Source organism: Panthera uncia (genome assembly GCF_023721935.1).
Source record: "Panthera uncia isolate 11264 chromosome A1 unlocalized genomic scaffold, Puncia_PCG_1.0 HiC_scaffold_17, whole genome shotgun sequence".
NCBI classification, from domain to species: domain Eukaryota; kingdom Metazoa; phylum Chordata; class Mammalia; order Carnivora; family Felidae; genus Panthera; species Panthera uncia.
In genome coordinates, this window is record NW_026057577.1 from 59,759,930 (window position 1) to 59,787,115 (window position 27,186).

A 27,186-nucleotide genomic window follows, 5' to 3' on the forward strand; every position below is an offset into this window, starting at 1 on the left:
TTACTAATGAGAAAATTAAGAACCATAAAAGTAAAGTTGATCAAGGGTCACGTAGTAAGTGGAAAAAAGAGCCCCACGCTATTTTCAAGAATCTCAAAAAAAGCACTTTTGTTTTTTTGAGATCAGTTATGTGGCTAAAACAAACAGACCACCCTTACTTCCTCAGCAGGGGTAAGCTGCTCATTTAAAATGCTCTTTCGAGCCTGCAAATGAAGTACTTTTGCATGCATCCAGCGTACATTGGAGTGGGCAATTTCCAAAAGCAAGCTAAGAAAGTTATTGATTCCATTTTATTTGAAAGAAAATAAATATATAATTTAAAATCCCTCCAAGTGCTGAAGGGGCTAATTAAGGGCACTCACAACAAGCGAACTGATTCTCAGCAAACACTTGCCTCACTGAACGTTCCTGACCCTGCAGCATGTCCTTTAATCAAGTGGTGAAATCCAGGACTTCACCGATTCACTGATTTTCCGAGATGTGGAAGTGGTGGGAAACAAGGAGTTCCAGAAGGGAATGTGAGGGCTCTGGGCAGTCCTAGCAAAGGGGTGCATTTCTTTGAGCCCCACTTGGATTCAGCCTCTGCTTCCAAGCATGTCCTCTTACAAGCATGTCTTCTCTGTTGGCTTCTTTTGCCCTTTCTAACAAATGTGTACCACGGGCTGAGGGCTCTGAGCACAGCCAAGGATTGTGAGGGCTGCTGTGTGCATCTTCCCCCTGGTGTGCTCATCCACCTGGAGAGGCTGCTCAGGCATCCAGGAAATCTGGTAAGCTTAAAGAACAGCCAGATGGGAGGTTTTATAGAATAAGAAAAAAAAATAAAAAGCAGAACACTGCAGGGGGCAATGGTGGATACTGTTCATGGAGAATCTCTCCCATTACTTTTTTTTTTTAATGAAGACCCTTTTAACACTGCAAAATATTGCAAAATAATGAAGACATAACGATTCACACAATTTATGGATCAAACTGTACTCGTAAAATGGATAGCCTTAAATGCATTAATAAGCCAGGAAGAATGAAATGAATTAAGCATTCAGTTCAGGAAGTTACAAAAAAAAAGAAAAGAAAAAATAAGCTGTTAAGAAAGTGTGGGAAGAAAATAATTAAGAACAGACACAAATACATTAAAATATAGAAAAACAGTAGAACTGGTCAAAAAGCCAGTTCTAAAGGGAAAAATACCTAATAATGTAATCTGTTGGTCAGTTTAGTTAAGAAAAATGGGGGGAAGCACAAATGCACAAAATTAGAAGTGAGGAAAAAAATAACCACAGATATAGCAGTGTTATCTGTGTCTCCCTCCCCCCTTCTATCGGTCTGTGGGAAGAACGTCCCCCATGACTTAGTTTTCAGCACACTTCTGATATTCTGATTTAAGGGTATAAGCAATGCTCCTCCTATATAGAGCTTTTGGCTTCATTTCTCTAATAAAACTTGATTGAACTAGGGAAAAAGGTGAAAGCAGAATATACCACCCCAAAACATGCTACTTGGGCATATTGACTGAGCTGTACACTTGAAAAATAGCAAATGCAGGGAACTCTGACCTCTTCTTATTTGCGTAAAGACAGATCCTCCAAAAGGCACTCAATTGTCGTAAATCCCCTCCCTGAGAATTTCATCAACCAGGGAGGATTGACTTTTATTATAGGGGAGGAGATAAGGAGTCAATATCACACCTAGATGAACTGTCCCCAACTATCCTACCTCCCATCTAGTCTCCTAAGGGCCCATTCATCTTTCCTAAAAATCATTTACTCTCCCCTAAGAGGCCTACACCATCTCTCCCCCACCCCACCCCCCAACCTTTTCCCTGTTAAGACGGTATTTAAACCTGAATTCTAAGCCACCTCTGGAGTTGCTCATTTTTTCCCGGTATCTCCTATGTGTACGTGAGGTATGCATGTTAATAAACTTCTGTTTGTTTTTCTCTTGCTAACTTGTCTTTTATTACAAGCGGTTCAGCCAAGAACTCAGAAAGGTTGAGGAAAAAATATTTTTCTTCCCCTGCAGAAGCAGTCCACAGAGTGAAATGAGTTATTATTACCTTCTCCACAATTAATTCTGACCTTTCTAAATTATAATGGCATATTTGATGTTTTTATAGCCCTGCCTATGTAATAAGTCACATCAATGTATTTTATCAACTACAACGGGAAGCCCACATATGTGTGTGTGTTTCCGAATACGGAAATACTCAGTGGCTGAGAGGAAGCCATGTCCTGGTTTTGTTCTTATGTTCCTGCTTTGTGTGTAGGTCTGATGCCCGTCTTCATAAAGATGACACCGACATTTGCTTTAGTAAAACACTCAACTCCTGCAAAGTGCCCCAGATCCGCTATGCCAGCGTGGAGCGCCTTCTGGAGCGGCTGACAGACTTGCGGTTTCTTAGTATTGATTTCCTCAATACCTTTCTGCACACCTATCGTATTTTCACTACGGCAGCTGTGGTGCTGGCGAAACTTTCCGACATATACAAGAGGCCTTTTACCTCCATCCCCGTCAGGTAGGCCCAGGATTTGCCTGTCCTGAAAGTTTGCCCCCTGGTCCCTGGATCTCCGTGCAGATGAGCAGTTGCTCTGCAGAGCAGGATTGTCTTGCCTGGGAACTTACATGCCCCACCTGTAGCAGGGGTGGGTGGAGGTCACAGAGAGTTCTCCAGGGACGAAGTTGAGAACCCTAAATTCCCTGTCATCTTTGCCGGCTCTGTGATTACTTGGAAGCTAACTCCATTGTTTTAGGCTTTCCTATTTTTTTAATTTTTTTTTTTTTAACAGTCGTGCTTTTCAAACTTTAACATGCATAAGAATCACCCAGGGGTCTTATTAAACTGCAGGCTGTGAGTTAGCATGTCTAGAGCAGAGCCTGAGTTCTGCATTTCTAACAAGCTCCCCAGAGATACCAGTGCTACTTATCTTTGGACCACAGTTTGGTAGCAAGGGATTAGTCAAGGCCTAAAAAAGTGTCTGTCTTCCTTTGCCAAATGTGTGGTATATAGGTAGTGTTAAATGAAGACAACAGAAGTGCCATGATGTTGTGGCCTTTTAATGTAGAGAGTATGTTCTTAAATAACATCAGGGGAATCGTTTTCACTTGGCTACAATCTGTTAATAGCTTCTGCTCTTATTTTTAGGTCATTAGAATTGTTTTTCGCTACCAGCCAGAACAGTAGAGGTGAACATTTGGTAGATGGCAAATCCCCACGCCTGTGTCGCAAATTCTCTTCCCCACCACCACTGGCTGTGTCCAGGACGTCCTCCCCAGTGAGGGCCAGAAAGCTGTCCTTGACTTCTCCATTGAACTCAAGGATAGGAGCATTGGACCTGACCACCTGCTCAGCGTCCAGCAGCCCTACCACCACCCACAGCCCTGCTGCATCCCCACCGCCGCACACTGGTAAAGTACCGTTGGATCTTAGCAGAGGCCTTCCTTCTCCAGAACAAAGCCCGGGATCTGTAGAAGAGCATGTAGATAATCCCCGCGTGGATCTGTGTAACAAGCTAAAACGAAGTATTCAAAGAGGTATTATCCAGCTGCCACACCCCGTGTTTGCTGGCCACCTGCTCCCCCACCATTCCTTCTGGAACCCTAGATCCCTTTCTTTTTAGCCCTCCCACCTCCCTGTAGAAAGTAGAATGAATACAATGGCTAGTTAGAAGAGAAATTCCTGTAAGTCACTCTAGCTTGTATGGAAAAGAGAGCAACTTAAGCTTGTCCTGAGATCTTCTACAGTAAAAGGCTAATTATAGTCAGTTGTGTATAGAAGAACACCGTTATCTGAATGGTGTTATTGGAACATTCTTCATGGAATTTGATTAAGGCTGGTTGGATAAAGAGCCTAACATGATACTCTGTGTAGAGGTGAATGGTGGGCACTCTGTTCTTTGAGCTTGGGCCTTCCAGAGCCTTCTGCTCCAGTGTCTGCCTTGAATATCTGTACAGCTTCCAGCCTCCCCTGCTAAGGATGACCCAGCCTGGAAACATTAAGATGGCTTCTTTGGTTTAGTTATCAAGGCAGTGCTTCATATTACAATAGGGATATAGGGAGAGAAATAAAATATGAGACAGTGTTCACGGTCCATGACAGCCAAAATGTGTGTGTGTGTGTTTTTTTTTAAGTGAATTAGATGATATGTTTTCCTGATTAAATTCTCTAATGATTTTCTATGGTACTTAGATTAAAGTACATTCTCCCTCACAAGGCCTCCAGATCCTATGAGACTTGGATCGTCTCTCTCTCCAACCCCTGTTCCTATAATGCTCCCTCATCTACTAGGATATAGTCACATGGATTTTCTTTTTGTGTCTCAGTAACACATCAATCATCTCTGCCTCAGGGACTTTGCACATGATTTTCCCTCTGCCTGGACAGTCTTTCTCCATGTAAGCTCCATAAGATCAGCAAGTTGTCTGTCTTGTTCATCTCTGTACTCTCATTGCCTAGCTGGTAGTAAATTTTTGTTAAATGAATGAACCAAGCAAAACATTCAGTGAACTAAGAGTCCTGTGTTATGTCACCTTACCTTCTGCAGCTTGGTACATGTAGGGGTCAGAGGAAGTGATCCTTGTTGCTTTTAGTGTTTCTGTGATGAAAATAAAAAAGGTTTCATAGCCAATTAGCAAACAGCTTTTTGTTTTCTGAATGATAACTTATTTCTTTACTGATAACTTAAAAAAAATTGGGCATTTAATCTAAGATCACAAATTTCAAGGAGGATCACACAGATGGAAGCATAAACCCTTGCTTTTCAACCAGCTTAAAGCTTCCAAGTACTTCTTAGCTCAGATAATTTAAAAATAAGCTTCCCGAGTGAAGTACTTAATGGAATTTTAACTGGATGGTTGTCATCATCAAAAGTAACACCCTCTTAAACAAGAAATTCTTTAAATTGACAAGTTAGCAACTAAGGAGGAGGAAAGAAGGAAGATAATTAAAAAGTCATTAGAACAACAAGCTTTGGTAGAATCATGATGGATTCTTCTCAGGAATAATGAGGCAGCGCATAAACTGACAAGTGCATCTGGGGTTTGATCCAGCCTCAGTGCTTGGGAACCTCTGTGGAGAGTGTGACTGAAGGAAATTTATCACAGACCTGGGCAGGGTGCCCTGGGAAGTACAGGAGTTTTCCAGAATATGGGAAGTTCTGTTCCTTCCTTTATTGGATTGCAGTAAATAGGAGAGGAGAAGTTTGGGGCTAAGTCTGGATTCTTGTGTTATTTTGAGTGAGGAGAGCTTTAGGAATAAGCATGTTAGTGTCAGACATTCATGGATCTGAGGCTGATCTAAATACGTGCCATTGTTCTAGAGGTCTTCAGTCAAGCTGCCCACTGCCTGCTGTGGTTAATCCTTCCAGTTTAACTTGTTGCCCACAGACTGTGACATTGTTCCCCGACTTCCCTATTCTGGTCTTCAGAGCCCAAGCCCAGGGTGTGTAGTGATGGTCCAGTGTCATACAAAACCTGTTTGCCCTACTGTCTAGGATGGAAGTGTGGTTACTGGTAGGAATTAGCAGTTTTTCCCCTGGATCAAGTTAGACTCAGGGAGACCAAGATAAATGAGAAAGAACTGGATCAAGTTCCTGAGGAAGGACACTGACAAAGTCTGCAGAGGCTGGTCAGTGCAGATGTTGGACCAAGGTACGATCATTGTTGACACAGCTAGTGGCAGCTGGAGAGCTTGTCATGTGGCAGCAATGATCATTTATGACCAGTGGCCGAAAGTGGAGGACGCCTATGAAGAATGGTGTGGTAAAAACATTAGGTTCTTTCCCACATTAGAAAAATAGCTGAGGGCTTAATGCCCCTATTTTCACTGGATTTCCCCCAAACAAATGATTTGTAGTTAGATTTTTCAGGAGTTAGTTTATCCACGTGGTTCGTGAGTTAGAAATGTCTCATTGTTAAGTGCAGAGCTGCTCTCTGGGTGATGGGGAGGTTCCAGGACTGCATCACGTGGGGCCCATAGCACTTGATGAAGTGCCCTGCAGCCAGCCTCTCCTCCAGAGAAGTCAGCTCCTCTCCCCTCTGTGTTTCTTGCTCACATCCGCTACTTGTGCACCCCCTTATCACTCTGATCGCCCTCCATTCCTTTCACGCCACTTCTTTACATCTTTATTTCTTTTCCCTTTCTGTAGCTGTCTTCTGATTACTCTTAATGTATTTACTTCCTATGTTGTTCCCACTTGTTCCTAGTAAGTAGTTAAGGTGGTAGTTCAAACAGGAACATGGTACAGCTGGATTAAAAATAAAATGGGTAGGAAAATCAAGCAATGAAGAAAATTGGATGAAGCCAAGGGTATGGTTGTTGAACAGTGAACACAACACTGTGGTCTTCTGCAGTTCTTAGAGTTGCTCTGGTTTTGGTTCTGAAAGTAATCAATTACGTGATTCATATTGAAACCTAAGAATAGACTGGTGTACAGGCACATTTTTTCTTGCTACTGGGACTGGAGAACAGTGTATCCTGTGCATTCCCATAAAGGAAACACTGTGAGTAGAAAGCTCAGAATTAACACTGGAGGCCAGGCAGCTCTGTGGCATTTTTCTGAAGAGGTGAAACAAAAGAATCATAGACTTAGATTTTTCTTTTATTTTGTATTGGTAAGTGGGCAATATTGGCCATGAATAGCCCCAAGAAAGTCATGGATAAAATGCTTTACTTCAGAGTCACCTGGGTGGCTCAGTTGGTTAAGGGACTCTTGATTTTGGATCAGGTCATGATCTCACGGTTCACGGAATCGAACCCCAAATCGGGCTCCGTGCTCACATAGTGGAGCCTGCTTGACATTCTCTGTCTCCCTCTCTCTCTGCCCCTCCCTTCCTCAAAATAAATAAGTTTAAAAATGCTTTACTTCAGCATCAGTCTGACACGTTCTGTGTGTGTGTGTTGTGTGTGTGTGTGTGTGTGTGTGTGTGTGTGTGTGTGTATAGGATGTCTTTAGAAGCCAAGAATGCTGCTGTGTTAACTCCGCTGTCTAGTCTTGAAAATTCTAATTGGCAAAGAAAAGGGAGACACTGATCTGTCTTTAATTTGAAAGATGTTTGCATGTGCTCTGCATAATGTTAACACTTAAAACAGTTGGCAAACTTGAATAAGAATCTCATGCCAACAGTTTATACATTTTTGGCTTTTCACTTCAGGATACAACTCCATACAACCTCATTCCGTAATACAGCTTCCTCCATTAGGTCCCTACTGAGGCCATAGGTCTCTCTCACTAGATCAGCTAGACAGTTTTGGGGTATACCGCTTGAAAAATGCAAGTGACTTTTGTCTGGTTTTATTGCCATTGCAATGATAATGCCAACCTCACAGTATTTCCTGGCAAGAGAACTTCAAATGACATGAAGGGAAAGAAGAGAAATAGGAACTGTCCTTCAAAGTGAGCAAGACGATGAACTTCAGAGGGAAAAATAATGCACTTTATTTTCCCCCCAACCCAGTCCTCAGATCTGTTCCAGGCTCACTTATTACCTGTTAGTGCCCTCCTTTCTTCCTATCAGGCAGTCCCCACCATATTCTACCCTCGCTTTTTCTACAAAGTGCATATATTAGCCCAACTAACATCTGTATTCCGCTTGATGGTGGGATCTCAACAAAAATCAGAGCAGGGGCAGGCGCAGAGGGAAAGGTCACAGGACTGCTCACTGTGTTTGGGATTCTTACCCACCAGCGTGCACTTGGGTCACGGCTGTGCAACCTAGTGTCGACGTTTGCGGAGCAGTCCGCATCGCTAGTGTCTGTTTCTGTGTTCTTAGCTTGAAAATTGCCTGCCTGTGGGCTGAAAGTGCTCCCAATTTTAGCATTTGTTTTGAGCCCACATCTGCCTACTCGTCTTGAAAGCAAAGCTGTTTGCATGGAACTTGATTGAAAGTGAACATGCCAGAAGGAAATGCTTCTTTCCCCCACCCTGCTGGCATGGATTCTTCTCTCTGTAGCTGCCTGTTTGCTTACAGTGTTATTCTTTGCTTTCCTCCTCTTTCAGGGCATAGTCGAAGCCTGACCATCTCTCTCACTGGGAAGTTTTTTGGGTTCAGTATAGCTGACTAAATGATTTTTTCATTTGCCTCAGAGGAGTGAATGGTTGAATCAGACCAAGGACACGTATTTGATATTCTGCTTGCTCTTGCAAAACAGATGCCTTCCATTACTGAATTTTGAGGGAGTTATTTAGAAAATAATAAAACTCACAGCTAAGCACTGATTTTTTGTCTGTATCCTGCATCATTGCCAGCTTTACTGTAATTATGTCATTCAGGGAAAGAGCCTAAGCATTTCCCTTCCCTGGCCCCTTTCTGTTTCAAAAGAACAGAACTGTGGTCGTATTTCCAAAGAAGTAAATCATGTGCAAGAAGTCGTTAGGGATTTTAGAAGGGTTTATTGAGTGAAATCCTGAATGGAATGGCAGAGGGAGCTGAGTTGAGAACAGTCCTGCTGATGGGGGGGGGGGCGGGGAGGGGGAATGATGTGAAGTTAGTGGAGGTGACACAGCTCTTAGTGGTTACCGAAAAGCCCAAGGAAGCAGAAATACAGAAGTTGCTGGAAATTTTTGAAATTTTTGTAGTGCTTTTCCATGAAAGAACATCCACAAAGTTGTAGTTTTACCTGGTTAATAAGCCAGTGGGAGGGATACAGAAACATCATCAGTAATAGCCTAATGTGACCCTAGAATGATGTGCCTTTTATTCAGAGGATCTTAGCTGCAGTGAAAAGGCTCAAATGATCTTTAACTCTCCCCACAGTTCATTCTAAAAATTTCCACTTGCCTCCTGTTGACCACTAGGTTTAGATTGGGGGTATCCAATGGAACTTTCTGGGGGGACGGAAATGCTCTATATCTATGTCGTCCAGTACCATAGCCACCAGCCACATGTACTGAGCACTTAGAGTATGGCTGGTGCAAGTAAGGAGCTGAAATAGTAATGTAACTTCAGTTAATTTTGATTTAAATTTACCCAGACACACTTAGCTAGTGCTAACATATTGGACAGTGCAGCTCTCAATCCTTAGGAGTCCCCAGAGCTTCTTGGGAGCCACATTGGTAGAGATTCAAATTTTAGTTGGCTTAAGGGGGCAACCCAAGCAAAGAATTAGATGAAGTCCCAATTTTGATCCCAGTCTGATACACAATCTGGAAAAGTCCCTCTTCCCCCACTCTTCTGGAAGGCAGGGAACCCACAAGATATCCCCCATTTTTTAATGTTTACATTTATTTATTTATTTATTTATTTATTTATTTATTTATTTAATTTTTGAGAGAGGGGGAGACAGAGGATCCCAAACATGCTCTTCACTAACAGTGGGGCTTGAACTTACAAACTGAGAGATCATGACCTGAGCTGAAGTCAGACACTTAACCCACTGAGCCTCCCAGGTGTCCTTCCCCTGGTCTTTTTAACATCCACTGTTGTGTTGGATGGAAAGGACTGGGTAGGGTCAGCCAGGTTCAGCAGGGTCAGCAAGACAGGAATAGAGAAGACACTGCATTTAGATTTAGTGACATTAGCACTCTGCCAGGAGGAATGACTTGATTTCATATTAAAGCCCTTTTAAAATGTAGACTAATCCAAAAGGCTGTTCTCCATAACGAACCTTTGTGTTTCTGTGCATAACCCTGACAAGGAGGTCTTGAATTCATGGCCTTCTTGTTAACATTCATGCTATTTTCAAGCAGCTGTCCTAGAGTCTGCACCAGTGGACCGAGCAGGAGTGGAAAGCTCCCCGGTGGCGGACAGCTCAGAACTTTCACCTTGCCGGTCACCCTCAACTCCTCAGCACCTCCGCTATCGTCAGCCTGTAGGTGAGCTCAGAAAGGGGGCTTGGAAATATAAAAGTGAAAGATGATTTCTAGCTTCTAACTTTTTCTTTCGCCTTACTGTTTCACTCCCAAAATATTTTTTTAGTCTCAGTTATGAAAATTCATTGGAAGCAAACAATGCCAGTGTCAAGTAGTGGAGTAATAGATAATTAGAGAATATGTCATTAGTATAACTAATACTGACTTGACCCCATTATGGCATTGCACTGTGTCTGGAGTAACATGAATCAAGAGGCTTGTCCTTAGGTGATAGCTAGTTGAAGAGTCTCCATGTTGGTTTTATCAAAATGTTCCCAGAACCCTGATACCTTGTCATAAATCCCAGTGTACTCTAGATTAAATAGGCTCACCTGGGGCACCACAATTCGTGGGAGACCTTATTAAGGTCCAGTTGCATGGGACCCTAATTATCATTATTATTCACGTGGTAGAACCTGGTATATTTTCTATAGTTACGAAAATTATAAAGCGTCTCCCATAATTTGTTTTAGAACATACCAAATGTCCTCTAATTGGAAGACAAACTGTCAGACCAAAAGGTAGAAATCTTTTCTCTCTCCATTGTTTAAATAAAAAAATTCAAAAAATAGTGGATTTTTGAAACGTTTTGCAGTGGCTTGCCATTAGGGTATGCATTCAAATAATGTTTTCCTATTAAGAGTTACAAACTTTACACACATTTTAAACCTTAGAAATACTTAAAAACAAATTAAGTATATGTTAATCCTTACATTTTTCTTTACTAATAAAAGAAAACAACAGTTGTTTTTGAAATGCTTCCTTCTTTCTCCTCAAGTCGGTTATTTCAAGCTGGAAGAGAAAACTATTCAGTTATGGAACAAGATTCACCCCAAGTAATCCAAGTAAAATGTAGACATTTTTTGACTTTCATACTTCTGCATATGCTCCAAATGGCCATTTCATTTGTAACCTTGGCCATGGGGTAGAAGCTGTGGTCATTGCCATCGGATCTAAGAGAGGCTAACCTGGGTCAGGCTGTTGTCAGAAGACTTGCCCAGAAGGATACCAGCCCTTGGGGAGTAGACTGGTTTCAGACTTCTGATCAATCATGGGTTACCCTGGCATTTGAATGGTTCTGGTAAATGAAGGTGGCAAGCAAGACTTCCCTGGTCTACTATGGAGTTAGCCAAATCTCTTTACTACTCTTAGAGCTTTGGTCAGTCCAGGCCTTGGCAACTTTGTTGCTACATGGGACAGACCCCCTTTTGAGTTCATGGTAACCTGGAAGAGTTTGGGGTCAAAGCCCATGGAAGCAAAATTCTACCAAGGCAAGAGATAAATGCTCTTCACCTGGTCACTATTATCAGGGCTCTATTTTGTAGTCCCTTTTTATATATTTATTTTTGTATATAAAGTTTTGTAATTTATATAAGCAGTATTTGTAAATCCTATCTTGACTTAAACTGTCTTTTCTTTCTTCTCCGATATGACTAAATTTCACAGACATAGGACCATAGGAAGGAAGCTGAAATCTGTGATAAAATAGAAGATCCAAATAGGGACAGTATCACACATTTTCTTAGTGTGTAGCTGAAATTTTGCCTGTTCATCTGTCCTCTTGCCACCTTACTCTACAAATATTTAAAGTCTACTGCTAAAGGAGTGGGTAGAGCTGTTCTTTCTCCTTGGCTGTATTAAGCAGCTCTTTTCTTCTCTTATTTATTTATTTTAAGCATGGGTACATCACTTTAGGGACAAACTAATAAAAACCCTTCAAGTCAGAATCACAGGGAACTATTTTCACTAAAAGCCTGAATGAGGAAGAACAGTGAGGTTGGCATGAGCATTATCAGATCCTGTGTGTAAAATATCTAAGGAGGGAAGGGACTGCAAACAGGTGCTCAGAGCATCCTTTGATTTTAGAATTCATCCTAACTTTACAGGTGTTTTGAGAAGAAAACTCTACTGGTAATATGATGTAGGACATTTTTAAAAAATATTTTTATATTGAGGTATAATTCACATACCACAAAGTTCACCCTTTTAAAGTATACAGTAAAGTGGTTTTTATTTATCCACAAGATGGGGGTGGCCATCACCACTGTCTCGCTCCAGAGCATTTGTATCACCCCAAAAAGAAACCCTGTACCCATTAGCAGTCTCTCCCCACTCCCATCTCCCCCTAGCCTCTGGCAACCACTAATCTACTTTCTGTCTCTATGGATTTACCTATTCCAAACATTTCATATGGATAGAATCATAGAAGACATGACTTTTTGTGATTGACTTCTTTCACTTAGCGTAATGTTTTCATGGACCATTCATGTTGTAATATGCATCAGAACTTCATTCCTTTTTGTAGCCCAGTAATATTCCCTTGTATTGATATAGCACATTTGGTTTATCCATTTGATGGTTGATGGACATTTGGGTATTTGTACTTTTGGGCTATTAAGAATAATGCTGCTGGGGATATTCATGTATAAGTTTTTGTTTGGATATGTTTTCACTTCTCTTGGGTATATATCTAGAGTGGAATGACCAATGTAAAATCTTGTTATTTTCCTATTAACAAGGACAGTACAGAGCATTTGGCTCAAGCCTTCATCCAGTGCAGGAATGAAAATGAGAATTTTTATTATCGAATATGATCTATCTGCCTCACCGTGCCATTTCCATTCTTTTAAATAACCAGGACAGACGGCTGACAACTCTCACTGCTCAGTTTCGCCTGCTTCTGCCTTTGCAATTGCCACAGCGGCTGCAGGACACGGGAGTCCACCAGGTGAGTAGGGGCGAGCAGCCAGGTACACACTCACAGCAATGTGTATTAAATCACTGGTCTTTGCCTGCCAGTGTGTTGGTGATACACCGGGCAGCTCATCGAGAATGCAGATTCCCAGCTCCCATTCTCAGTGCATCAGACTGTCTTTTATGTATTTATTATTTGTTTATTTACTTATTTTTAACTTTCTTGTTTGTAGTTGACACACAATGTTATACTAGTTTCAGGTGTACAACCTAGCGATTCAACATCTATACGTTATGCTGTGCTCACCATAAGTGTAGCTACCATATTATTGACTGTATTCCCTATGCTGCGCCTTTTATTCTCATGACTTACTCATTTCATAGCCGAAACTTAAATCTCCCTCTCCCTTTCGCCCACAGAGTATCTTGTAAATAAGCACCGTCGGGGCGCCTGGGTAGCTCAGTCGGTTGGGCGTCCGATTTCGGCTCAGGTCATGATCTCATGGTCCGTGGGTTCGAGCCCTGCGTCGGGCTCTGTGCTGACAGCTCAGAGCCTGGAGCCTGCTTCGGATTCTGTGTCTCCCTCTCTCTCTGCTCCTCCCCTGTTCACGCTCTGTCTCTCTCTGTCTCAAAAAAAACGTTAAAAAAAAAATTAAAAAAAAATAAATAAATAAGCACCATCAGGTGAGTCTCACACAGGTGGTGTGGGGGGATACTATAAAGAACTGTATCACAGAAGGATGTGTTATTTCTCCCATGTTGTTTTCTGGAGTTCTCTAACCTTTTTAGCCAAATTACCAGGCACAAGTGTTTCCTTTTTAATTGAGTACAATGCTAAAAGCATATGCAAGGTGGGAGGGAAGGCTTGTGGAGGGAAGGAAGATGGAGGGGCTATTGCTTTAGCTGACTCATAATTCACTTCCAGTAGCTTTATGATGCTTTCTGAATTCTCTTGGTTAATTTTCCAGGTAATGAAGTAGTACTTAAAATGAAGGCACAGTATTTTAATAGATGAAAATTATAATTCATTATCTCTGTCTTCTTCTCTCATGTGCAAGAAGGACATTATGTTAAAACAAATCTTTATGTGGTTTCAACAGCCTTGTTGCTGTATCTTCATCTAAACTAACCCCGTGGGTTCTAATCATCATGCTTTGTAGAACCATGAGTGAGGGTGTATTTTGTTAATTAGCCATTGTTCACCTACCCCAAAAGAGTCCATTTCTAAAGCCTATGAACCTGTATTCAACAATAGTAACTAGTAGGTACTATCTGTGTGACTTCTTTCTAAATTGAAAAACAGAGAGAGATGTTCTATAATGAACAATGAAGTATATATATATATATATATATGTATATATATATAATACATCATATATATATATATATAAAATACATTATATATATATATATATATATATATATATAATGGAAATCTTTGCAGATTAACCACATTCTGCCTCCAATATTTTGCCACACATGCTGCATTTGATGTGGTATGGAAAATTAGGGTGTTTTTTGCTCTGTTCTCAAAACTTTCTCCCAAAAGTCCCATCAACATAACACGAGACAGCCTGTAATGGTAATAGCACTGATATCTTGTCAATCCAGTTGACTTCTGTTGTTGACTCCATTCTGTAATAATGAACATTTTTTGGTGAAGTTATAAAGGAATCTTCATTATGCTCTCAGCAGAATTGCTTATCAACTGTGATTCGTTGAGACTTTCTCTTCTGTCTTTCATTATCACAAGCTAGTCTATCTTTGGAAAGAGCCTTCTCATAGGTTTCATAATTTCATGAAGGTTCATGAAGGAAAATAGTTTTTATGTTAATTTACAATGACCCTATTTCCGCATCTGCTGGAGGCTGGGTAGGGGAAGGTTTTTCTTTTTCACCTGGGATTGCAGCAAAAGTTCTAATGAGCTTTCAGAAATGGCTTTCTGACTTTGACTTGTCTGTGCATAATGGGCCAGAGTGTAAAGTAACCAAAACAACAAAGTCTTCCTCACCATTTGAACACTGCAGTTTCTGCTGCCCTTCTTCTTACTTCTCCCCTGGAACTGAAATAGCTTTAGGAAGAAAACTCTCTTCAGTGAGCCAGCTGAGGAGGGATGGATGGTGACTGACCACAGCCAGTGTGGCTAAGGGCAGGGTAGCCTGACCCTGAGTGAGCAAACTGCTTTTTTTATTATGGTGCTGCTGATGTTGCCTGTAATGTGATGGTGCCCCATAATTCAATTTTAGAAGTAAAGGAATTAAAGATTGGATTTGGCACTGTCTGTGGCCCTACTGTAAGGGTAGCACATTGCACATGGGTCAGTTGCAATGGCTAATGGTGGTAAGAAAGGGGGTTTCTTCTGGAATGGAGGTCAGTATATTCCTGGGGCTCAGCTATTCCATGGATCCCCATAGGGGATTCCTGGAGAACTCGACAGAAGGGCTGGTTGCACAGGTGGCTGGGGAAGGTGGACTGGGAGCAGAAACAGGGAGGTGTGAAGGCAAAGATCTAGACTTACTGACAAGCCAGGGAGAGTATTAACTGCCCTGTGAAGGGCTAGACCCAGATGTTCAGGTGTTCATGGGAAGGGAGTGTTAGATAGTGGTTAACTCCCAAACCAGACTTTGTGCCCACCCTCTGATTCAGGAATCGCCATCCCAGATTCACTCTAGAACCTAAGGAGTCACCAAGGCAAGCAGAAGGAGAGATTGTGTAAGTGAACACTGTGCTTGCATCAGCCTTTACAGGCTCCTGTCTGCTTGTATACTATAATGTGGGTCCACCTGACCGTGCAGGTCTGCTGTGTCCCAGCCCATGGTAGGAAACAAGGTTCCGCCCAGTTAGGCCATGTGGTCTGCAGATTGGGCTTCCATGTTTCAGGCTGTCTTCAGGCTCCCTCCTTCTTTAATCCTCTCCCACGTTCACACCCTCATCCCTACCCCCAACTCTGGGTTAGACCTGCCAATTAATGATTATGTTTTCAAATATTCACTCCAGGCATTTGCAGATTAAGCTGTTTCTCTTTAATTATTGCTTGGAAGGTTTTGCTACTTCATTAAAAGAAATTTCAAATTTAGCAAGAAAGTGGACAGAAATTTTTCTTTGTAAAGACACCAGACAAGCTGCACATGCTTGGCCCTAAAGGCAGAGAAAGATAATTTTATTTGTGGAAGATGGTCTGGGATCCACTCCCTGGGGTCTGAGCCTGCCTAATTTCCACATACAATGGGAAAAGCATGGATTTTACCCACTGCTTTATTTTAGTACCTAGAGTCCTACCCTCTCCAAAGATAGTAAGTCTCTCCTTCCATGTCGTACCCTCTTTGCTTCTATTGGAGGTTCCTCATTGGAGATGAATGGCCCATTCTATGGGCGTGATTGCAACCCTAAATCAATCCTTGTTAACTTCATATTATGAAGACTTAACAGCTTATTTAGCTCTTGCCTTCTGATTGGCAGCCAAGTTACATTGGGCCCACTTACGGCAGGATCTAGAATTTTGGGGCCTAACACTTATACAATTTATCTCAAGGAAAAGAATATAAAATCACAAGTACCAACCTTTAGGGCACCTCCCAGGGCTTTGGAAGAAAGCTCAGAAGCTTAAGCGTCATCGGCTTCCTGGTAAATCTGCTTATGAGTCCGCTCCAGGTCATTCTTGGAATTACAGCAGCTATAGGAAATTTTGCTCATTGGGGAGAGGGAATTGGGGGTAGGGGACCAGTCATCCTCAGTCAGTCAAATGAGTGCCCTGTCCTGGAGTGGAGCTTTAACTTTGTACAAGATCAAGACGAAGGGCAATCGACAAGGTCTTGTGTGCCACTACACTGGTTGCAATATGTATTTTAAGCATCTGCTCAAATTTAGAAGCTCTGCATTAAAGTAGAAACTAAACTGTGTGCATTTCAGATGGATGCTGATACAGGGAATCTGCAGGTGCAGTTTGGATATAGTGAAGATATGAATAGAAATGCAAATCCAATGAATACACATATCAAGGCACGTCACTGTGCTTACTACACACCTGAAGCTCTAGGGTTAATTATAGAGTTTATGAAATGATCTCAAATAACATATGGAAGTGTGAGGTGGGTTCTTTTTATGAGACTAGAAGTAATGGCAGTGGAGTTACCACAAGCAACTCTTGATTATCCAGGAGCAGATTATATGTTTTACCATTCTAGGCAAGTCAAGGTAAATTAACAAAATAGAGGAATGGTTGAATGTACTTGGAGAAAAATTAATGGCACAGTTACAATTGCTTAGGGAAATAGTGAGGTCTTTACTGGTGATTACTTGGTGCTTGTAAAGTAGATTATTCATAATCTGTTTTCTCTTCTGTCAGACCACTCAAGCCGGTGTAGTCAATAGTAGATAGTAGCAGGGAACTGCTGGAGTGTAGGAGGTGTGTTTATTCCTTCTCTGGTTACAGCATTCCCAATTTATTTCACCGAAGCTCTGACCCCTCTACACTATGTTATTTTCTCCTTATTTTTTAAATGTTTATTTATTTGTTTTTGAGAGAGAGCACGAGCAAGAGAGAGGCAGAGAGAGAGGGGGACAGGGGATCCGAAGCGGGCCTTGTGTTGATAGCAGAGAGCCCCCACGTGGGGCTCGAACTCACAAATTGGGAGATCATGACCCTAGCTGAGATCAAGAGTTAGACGCTTAACCTACTGAGCCACTCAGGTGCCCCCGTTATTTTCTCCGTAGATAAGACAGGAAGTGGGAGGGATACTCTTCCCCAAGCTGGGCAAGGCTTAGACAGTCTTTTTCCCTGGAGAGTGGATCTTTGTTACAGAGAAGGCTCTGGGCATATTTCACAACGGTGCTCTTCCCTCTTACCTACAAGAGCCAGAAGTAGTATGCGGGCCCCTCAGAATGTAGTCCCCAGCAGTTCTACTCTTAGGCTGGTCCACATTCAGCCTCTAGCCGTTGAGCAAAATGACCATTTGCTGTTGCTGCCAGTTCATGGCTTTAGCGACTTCTACACCAGATAAGCAGATATCAGCGATATCTCTCGGGATGTACCTGTCCCTCCAGATTTGAGAGTGGTCATTTGTCCTACAGCCTCAATTTTCTGATGTGGCCAAGAAAAGTCATTGATTTTCAGTTCTGCCAGCTTTTCTTCTTGTAAGGACAGGTGTGTTAGCTTCTAAGTTCTTTACATGTCAGAGCTGAAATTGAAAGTCTCACTTGAAATTTTTATAGTGATTCTATTGATTCTGTAGGTCCATTTGGGGAGAATTGTCAATCTTAACAATATTTAGCCTTTTAATCTATGAATATGGAATGTCTTTTTATTTATTTAGATCTGTTCTCATTTCAGCATTGTTTTTTAATTTTTCAGCATATGTCTTGCATTTGTTTTGTTGCATTTATTCCTAAATATAAATGACTCTTTTTTTGTTTGTTAGTACCCCCCTGCCCCGCCCCATAGGAGGTATCATAGTTTGGGACATATTTTCCATTGTTTTGTGTTTTTCCAAAATATTTTAAAAAATATTTTTTCATTATTTCACCAAAGATAGATAGCTATTTGAAGTTTAGGGGTTAGAATGTATCTAATTTATATTTTTAAGTAAAACATTATTATCACTATTATTAATGAAAAGTAAAGAGCTTTGGCAAACCAAATTTAAATTAACCGTGATTCCAAGTCTAATTTTTTTTTTAATTTTTTTTTTTAACGTTTATTTTTGAGACAGAGAGAGACAGAGCATGAACGGGGGAGGGGCAGACAGAGAGGGAGACACAGAATCGGAAGCAGGCTCCAGGCTCTGAGCCATCAGCCCAGAGCCCGACGCGGCTCGAACTCACGGTCTGTGAGATCATGACCTGAGCTGAAGTCGGACACTTAACCGACCGAGCCACCCAGGCGCCCCTCCAAGTCTTATTTTTAAACACACACACTGCAGTGAGAGTTTTGAAACTGTGAAGTTACATCTTTAACTGTACCAGGCTGAAGAGCAGCTAGGAAGGCTCCTGTCAGGTGGTCACTGCATTCTTTTCCTGGAAAGATTCCCTACAGTAAGCTAGGTCACATGGAACACCTCCTCTGCTCATCATATGTCTTTGATACTCTTTCAAGCAGACCCAGATTCTTATTCCAGCTGGCCTGGGCACCCTCTTTCCTGACTGTGTCGCATTGCCAAGTTTACACTCTTTGTCCTGCCCTTTCCCGGGCTCCATGCAGACCATTCTCCTCTATTACTGTCCCTCCACTGCACAAGTACAATATGGTTGATTGTGCTTGTTCTCTTCTTTAATTCACTCACATTGCTTAATTGCCACTTGATTGCATTACGGTTTCATCCATTTTAGGGCCAGGCAGGTAACGGAAGGACGGGCTGGAGAGCTGATGCCATGCGTAGGGGGGACAGCCACCGCTCAGCTCCCCCCGATTTTGCCATGAGAGTACACAGACTAGGGCTGTCATATCTGTTTTCTTTCTCAAAGAAAAGCCAGAAATCTGGATATTTATGTGAAATCTGTTTTTAAACGCTAGAAGTGAATTCATACTTTAAAAATACTGTCCAGGTCAAACAAAGTACTTCTGAGGACCATATTTGGCTGGGAACCACCAGTGTGTGACCTCAGATTTCCTGTAATCACTTACATCTGGAGTGTAGATTGACAGAGATAAGATTTCCTGAGACATGTCTACATACTAGCAATGGATTCCTGATCTTCTTAAGGACCTTCTCCCTGACCGTTTCCTATTCCTTTGGCCCAGCTGCTCTACAGGAAGTCCATCTCTTCTCCTCCACTTGACCACTTTGGCTTTTACTGGGTAATCTTATCTCGAAGATCTGAAGGATGCCTCATCATCACCCCCTCACCATAGAAGTAATAGCAGGTACCATTTTTTCTCCATCTAGTTTTATAGATTTTAAAGCAAGTGTGAGACCCAGCGTGGTAGAGGGCTTGGCCGTGGTACTTGCACTTACTGAGAATGAGGCTCATTCAGATCTGTTCACTGTCAAGTTCCAGCTTTCCTTGTCCTTACGGTTCCTCTAATCCCACATCACATCTCCTTCAGAAAGAACAAGATCTTGGGAAACTTGAATTAATTAATGTTGTTACCGACTCTCCCTCCTGGCTTTGTCTGCAACACACCTGTTTCATCTTCCCACTGATAGGTGTGCTTGGCCCTCACCTGACAGGTTCAGCAGCTGGTGACTCCAGACAGATGAGCTCTGGTGACATTAGTCATCCATGGGTCAATTCTGACTTGGCCAGCCGTGGGCATTGAGGATCTGTGATTTCCTTCACAGGACTACAGAAGCGAGGGCCTTAGTACAGTGATAGCATCTAGTCGGGGGAAGCATTTATCTCTGAATTGAGAAGTGGATTAAATTTTCCAAAGATGTTGATTACCATGAATTAAGCGAATGTCACATACATACCCTGCTATCTGTAGTCTGGTTCAGGATTTGTGAGAACACTCAGCTCTGTTTAACTAGCTTATCTATTTATTGAGTGATCTTATAAGAAAGGCACAGGATGTGGGCTTTTTCCAGTGTCTGTTTTACAAGCTAAAACTGTAAATGCAGGCAGAAATCACAAATTGATTTCCTGTTTCTAACTCAGAAAGCTAATATCATGTAGATATTTCATTGCAGTGATTCTCAATGGGATGTGGGTAGGGTGGAACGAGAACAGTTAGGGACTTCTTTAAAATACCTTTATCCCCCTGAGGATTCTGATCGGCGTCCTCCCAGAGGCAGGCACTCCAAAGCAGATATTATTGATGGAAATGGGCTGCAATGTGAATTGTGTGAAAACTGAAATAAGGCTAAGAATAACTGCTCTTCTATTTGCCATCCTTGGAAAGACTGTGCTCACTTTCTTGATCTGATTCTCAGTCTCCCAGTGTCCTGTGTCCTGGTAATCAGGGCATCGAAGGAAACAGGCTGTCTATCTAACCCAAGTTAGCAACGGCGTTCAGAAATCTATGGTCAGAATGCTGGCTGCATATAGTGTTTCTCATTTGGGGCTCTCCCCATCTTTTCATTTTCTGTGCAACACACCTTGTCAAAGTTCTTATTTATCTCCTCCTTTCCCTATTGTCCAATTGTCTTTTTTTCTTTGGTATGTTCTCATCTCTTGGAGTTCTGCACTATTTCAAGGAGGTATGTTCTATTGCCAAGGCTGGCTAAATACTTTGTAGGGGCCAGTGCAATAAGAAAGTGCTGGTCCCCTTGTTTAAAAAACTATAAAGAATTTTAAGACAGTGATAGTTAAGCATTAAACCAAGTGTGGGCCCTTCTAAGCTTAGGGCACAATGCATTCCAGGTTTCAAACCATGAAGCCAGCCAGACTTGCATCCTGTAGGCTTGTCAGGAGTCTGATAGAATCTTAATGCTCAGGATATGCCCTTTAGTGCATTTCTAGGGTTATATCCTGGTTCTGTAGAGCTTCTCCACAGTGAAAAAGATACTAATAGTAAAGCAATCCTGTTTGTTTTGAAGGTGAAAAATCTTAGGCTGGAGGAGACTAATTAGAAAGAGACAAAAAAAATCTAAACCCAGGACTCCTGAATCTTTGAAGATTACAGATTTAAAAAAATTAACATACACTACAGTACTTTTAATAATGAGAGAATGTAATCTCTGATGAGTCAGAAATAATTTCACTAATGATGACTCAGTGATCATAAAACAAAAATAATCCTCATATAAAACTAAAACATTTTCTGGCTTCCTGGACCTTTTGGTTTTTTTTTTTAACTTTTGTAATAAATGCAAGAAGGCAAATAATCAGTAATAGGCATGTCGACACTACAAAAAATTGGAAATCATTACTCTGTAAAGTTAAGAGTAGCAGTCCCAACAATATGTAATGAAAAGTGAAAATTTTCAGTGAACTTTCCTTTTTTTAATGTTTATTGCTATTTTTTGAGAGAGAGAGAGAGAGAAAGAGCATGAGTGAGTGAAGGGTGAAGAGAGAGGGGGAGACAGAATCTGAAGCAGCCTGCAACTCATGCAGGGCTTGAACTCCCAGACTTCAGGATCATGATCTGAGCCAAAGTCAGATGCTTAACTGAACAAGCCACCCAGGTGCCCCAGTGACTTTTCTACTGGGAGAAATAAGCAGTGATACTACTGTGGTTATGTAATATTGCATCAGCTCCATACATTAAGAAGGATGAGATAAGCTTTTAGTTACAACTTTTTTCAAAGTAGTATATCAGAGATTAAGTGTGGCAGTAGAAGTAACATATAGAAATGTCTGTTTGTGCACAGTTAATGGTGCAAGTCAGCACAGGTGAACTGAATCTTAAAGCTTCTAAAGTCTATGGTAAGAGAGGAATGGGCTTTTCATCTACCAGGAATATCCCCTGAGAGCACAGGTCCTGCATGTGTCCTAACCTTATGCAGCCCAAAGTGTCTGGTTCAGGTTGTTTCTCTTACCAGCATTTGTGGCCTCGAGCCTTACAATTGGTGGGAAGACCTGAAGAAGCAACTTGTTAGCATGTAATTAGTCTGTTTTATTGATTGTGAATCATTGTAATTGTGGATGGCTTTTGCAGAGCGTTCCCAAAGTCATACCCACATCTTGTAAACCCCTGTCTTAGGCTGCCCTCTTGGGCATTTCTATATACAAATTGAGTTAACATGACAGTAACAGCAACAATAAGGTTACATCATTCTATAGGGTATATATACGAAGCACTATTTTAAGCTTTACGGATATTAACTATATGTGAAATAGTTACTGGCATTATATTTTCTTGTCAATGGAGGAAATTAAGATACAGAGAGTTAAGCAAATTATCTAAGGTCACGTAGGTATTAAGTGACTGCTTTGAATCCTGTCATCTGGGGAATGAACAGAGGATGTACAGCATCAATTATCAATCCCAACCTCTGCCTTGAGTATATAGAGCAGGGCTGGAACTTCATTCTTTGGGTTTCTCCAGTGCCACCATTTTGTTTGGAGAAGGACATGAACATTTCTGTTGAGTGGTCTGGTGGTTTTAAAAATATGCCCCCCAGTTCTTTCAATACTGCTTCCTTCAAGAGGTGGAGTTTAATTTCTTCAACTTTTTATGTGGGTAGCACTCAGTCACTTGCTTTTAACAAATAAAATTAAGCAGAAGTGATCATGTTTGAATTTGACACCTAAATCATCAAAGGCACACTGACCTCTCTCTTGGTCATTCTCACTTAGATTGCTTGTTTGGGGGTGGCCGGGGTGGGGTGCAGGTAACCATCTTCCATGTCATGAGGAGAGGCCGATGAGGCTAGCAAGAAACTAGAAAGTAGGCCTCTGGCCAACAGCTGCATGAGTGGGCACGGACATAGATTTTCTAGCTCCTGTCGAGCCTTTAGATGACTATAATCCTGGTGGTCATCTGGATGCAACCTCATGAGAAACCATGAGCCAGACTCACCCCTCTGAGCCATTTCTAAAACCTCATCCTGAGGAACCTATGTGACCATAAATGTGTTTGGAGTCTCTAAGTTATAGGGTAAGTTGTTGTGCAGCAATAGATAACTACAGGTAGTGTCATGGCCAGGTTATTCATAATCAAATTGAGTTTAAGGTGCATATTTTTATTGTGGAAAGAGAAGCATGTCTGGGCTATTCCCTGTGAGACGGAGCACCCTGGGCGTATTCCCTACCAAATATTTTGAAATTGAAGAATATATCTAAAGTTAACATGTAGCTTAAATCTACTTTATATTTCAAGATCTCTGAATAGTCTTTCTCTTCTCCCTTCACCTGTAGTGCTCTGAACTGAATAGACTGATTTTTCAACTGAGAGCTGAGAACAGTTTGATTTTAACAACTGTTGCTTAGCAATAGGAAGGAATCTAATGGCTCTTCTGCAAACTGAAAGGAGCCTCCCTGTGTAGCTATTGTCTGTCTGTAATGCTGAATTTAAAATTGTAATTACCATTTCGAGATGAAATTGAAGCTGGCCTTTGTGACACATTACACCTACCCTAGCATCTCAGCTACCCAGGGAATTGTACTGCCCCAGTTTAAGGCCCTTCTGCAGAAGTGCTGGTCTCTTGGAATTATGGAGCATTTTAGAAGTGTCAGACAAAGCTCTGAATCAGAAGCTAGTAAACTCTGCACTGGTAGGTGGTTTGTATTCTCTATATACTGACTTTGTGATTCTAGGACCAAAAACTTGGCTCTTGAAATGTTGTGACTAGAAACCAGACCAATGATATTAGGGGAGGGGACTATGCAGGGATGGGGTTTCCAGACAAATTTTGGGGAGTAGGAGAGGGTGGGAAGTCTAGCTGCCATGTTTTTACTACCCAGCTCTGGTGGAAAGGCTCTTAGAAATGTCAGCTGCTTTGAATTTTTAAACAAAAGGTCTGAATCTAGTTGTTCATCAGAGAGGTTGGTATCGAGATTCAGAAATCTCTGCCTGGCTTGAAAATATTATTCTTTCCTGCTCTTTGGATTAAATGATGCACAAGTTTATTTGATTTTATTTAATCTTCAGTTAGTTCTCTAGATCTTTGTGTGTACGCTCTGTGCCATTCCAGGTACTATGGAAAGATAAAAATGAAGTATGAGGCATTTTTTCTACTTTCTAAATACTGACGATCCAGTTGAGGAGATTAGATGAATAGGCGTGAAATAAATCTCAAATGATCAAGATGGAAATGCCAGGTAACTGATAATAATCAGTATAATTATCTGCCATGTTGTAAAACTTTGGACTTGGAAACCAAGAGAAAATGTCACAGTAGCAAAATAACAAGGCTTCAATGCATGACCCTGAAAGAGGAGGTTAATATAGTTTCAGAGTATTTCATACATCCTTCAAATTAGTTAGATCTCTATGAAAATAGTTGTGTTTTTTTTTAACTTGGAGACAGTTTTTTCCTCTGGATTTGCAATTATTCTTTATGGGCACAGGCTCCCTGGTGTGTGTGATAGTCTTAGGAATTTAGCTGGGATTAGATTAAGTGAAGGCAGCATCTGTCATATTTGACTTAATTAATATTGCCACAATTTCTCCACGGGCATCATAATGAGAAGTGGTGAAAGACCTACACTGAAGCAAATTATATTTAAGTGGCTTCAAAAATCAGGTGCCATAAACTTACAGAAGACCCCAAATAGACTAGTAGAAATAGAGTAAAATAATAGTATTGGTGTGTGTGTGTGTGTGTGTGTGTGCATTTTAAATAAATGTAACAGATAGTTGTGGGGGGCTAAATGTCTCCTTGTTCAGATATTACTGGATCATCAGCTGTAAGGAGTCTGAGGGTAGGTATTTAAAGATAGTTTAGCATTTGAGTGGCAACATTGCCTATAATCCTCCTTCTCTTCAGAGTTTTCTTTGTCTTGCATCTAATTTTCAAGATCTTGTACACAATTCAGAACTAATTCAAAATAGTGGTAGAGCATTTGGGATAAACCTTCATCTGGCAAATAATGTTATGTCATATCCCTTGGTTGCTGTGGATCGTGCTGTGGATCATGCATAACACAAACCACAGTCCCCTCAAGAGGCAGGCGCCCAAAAGCAAATCGTTTTAGCAAAGGCTGGTATCTGCTGCCTCCACGAATTTACCTTCCTCAATGCAGTGTTAAAGATTTGTCAGTGATGTCCTCACTTCCTTTTTTCTATCCTAGCATTATGGGTTTAGAAAGACAGTCCTATACCTTATGATTCCAAAGCCCTTTCATAAGTAATGACATGTGTGTCCACCACAGCAAGTCTGGGAAGGGGGAAGGCAGATACAAATTCCTCTTCTGTGTATAATGAAACAGGCTGAACAAGGTAAAGTGACTTACTCATAGGCAGTTATAAATTCCGGAAATAGGACTCGAGTCCAGTTCTCTGGGCTCCTAATCCAGTGCTCATTCTATTAAACCTGGTTGCTTTTGTAAAGTATTTCAGAACCATGTACCTCTGATATTTTCAAGAGACAGTTAAACAATTGATAGGCAGTTCACTTGTATGCAATTAATTAATTAGTTGCCAGTGATTTTTAATTTCTAACCATCTTCAAATATGAATCTCAGTTTCCTTCCCTCCCAGATTGAGTCATTTTCTGTACATTTGGAGGTTTCAGAGACTCTTTTATTCCTGATGTCCTGTGTGTGTTTCATTGTTTGTGTTTAATTTCCCAGCAGGGCTAAGGACTTAGCACCAAAGTATTCCTGAGGAGGGGTACTTGGATACTGATTGGCACACAGGAAGACATTTCGGGCAGTTTGAACATTATTTCTTTGTTTTCCGAAACATTTCTTCAGGTAAACATCAAGGCCAGTAGAATAAACCCCTGACTTCACCAACCAAATTTTACTTATTTACTCTGTCATTTTAAAATCCACCTACCATGCACTTCCTTAAAATATATTCTGCCATTCACCTCCCCTTGATGGTGACTTACAGATAGCCTCTCATTTTCAAAGATGGGCTGGCTTCCCTGCTGTTTTGAAATTTTTGAACAGCTGTATTGAGATATATTTCATATACCCTACGACTCACCCATTTAACGCATAGCTTTAGTACCACCCAGCCATCCTTAGTGCATTTCCAGGCTTGGTTTTGAAAACACTCAGGCTGCCAACTGCAGAAGACGGTTCGGTCAAGATCTGTGATGGACTCGGAGTGTCTGTTCTTCCTCTTGGCACCATGGGGTGGGTGGAGGATACAATGAAGAAGCCCCTTGCCCTCTCAGGAGTTAATGGCTCATCCTGAGGATTTGACCTTCCGTTGTTACTTTGTTGAGGATGGGAAAGAGAGGCTGTGTGCCTTTTCTCAAGGACAGTGCTCTCTGGAAAAGTAGCCTCTGATTCCCGGTATCTGGTGCTCTGGCAGTGGAACAAGAAGTTCTTCAAGGAAGAGGGGCCATGAGGGCCCTAAAGAGAAGGGATACCAGTTAGAGCAGTGAAGAATGTGTCTCTAAGGAGTCAGTAGTGAAAAGTGTTCAGGAGAATGGGTTTTGGTGTCACATAAACCTCTAAGTTCTGCTGATTGTCTAGCTGTATGATCTAGGGCAGCCTCTCTAAGTCTTATTGTTTTCATTTTAAAGTGAGGATAATGATTGTATCTTCCTCACAAAGTTGTCAGGAGGATTAAATGAGATGATTCATGGCAGTTCTCCCCGCCCAGAATTTGGAACCAGCTAAGTGCTCAGTGAATATTTCCGGCCGTTGCTACTAGCTGTTTTCGTCCGTATGATTTAATTTTTTTTAATGTTTGTTTATTTTTGAGAGAGAGAGAGATACAGAGACAGAGACAGAGTGCAGGAGGGACAGAGAGAGGGAGACACAGAATCCAAAGCAGGCTCCAGGCTCTGAGCTGTCAGCACAGAGCCTGATGCGTGGCTTGAACCCACGAACTATGAGATCATGACCTGAGCTGAAGTCTGATGCCCACCTGAGCCACCCAGGCGCCCCTTGTCCACGTGATTTATAAGGTTCTTAAGAATAGGGAGTGTTGTGTTTACCATTAGATCTCCAGCCCCTATCGTCATAATGGACCAGTGTTCAACTGGAATGAATGCATTCCCCTGTCGCCCACTTATTCCCTCTAATCTCTTCCTGCCTCACTTATTGCACTCGTGTGTGTGCATATGCACACACACATATGTGCAAACTGCACCCCCTACTGATTGTTATATGGGCAAGAATTAGTAAAATAATTGCAAAGATATCAATTGTT

The 27,186-nt window shown here is 41.5% G+C and overlaps 1 protein-coding gene across 1 annotated transcript in view; it reads left to right on the plus strand.

The window, feature by feature from the left end:
• The window catches only part of RASGRF2 (Ras protein specific guanine nucleotide releasing factor 2), a 223,728-nt gene that overhangs the window by 113,600 nt on the left and 82,942 nt on the right, over positions 1-27,186 (plus strand). The window contains exons 13-16 of the mRNA XM_049648890.1: positions 2,261-2,509; positions 3,137-3,525; positions 9,678-9,803; positions 12,478-12,567. Coding sequence (XP_049504847.1) covers positions 2,261-2,509; positions 3,137-3,525; positions 9,678-9,803; positions 12,478-12,567 — 854 coding nt within the window. The remainder of the gene's footprint in view (positions 1-2,260; positions 2,510-3,136; positions 3,526-9,677; positions 9,804-12,477; positions 12,568-27,186) is intronic.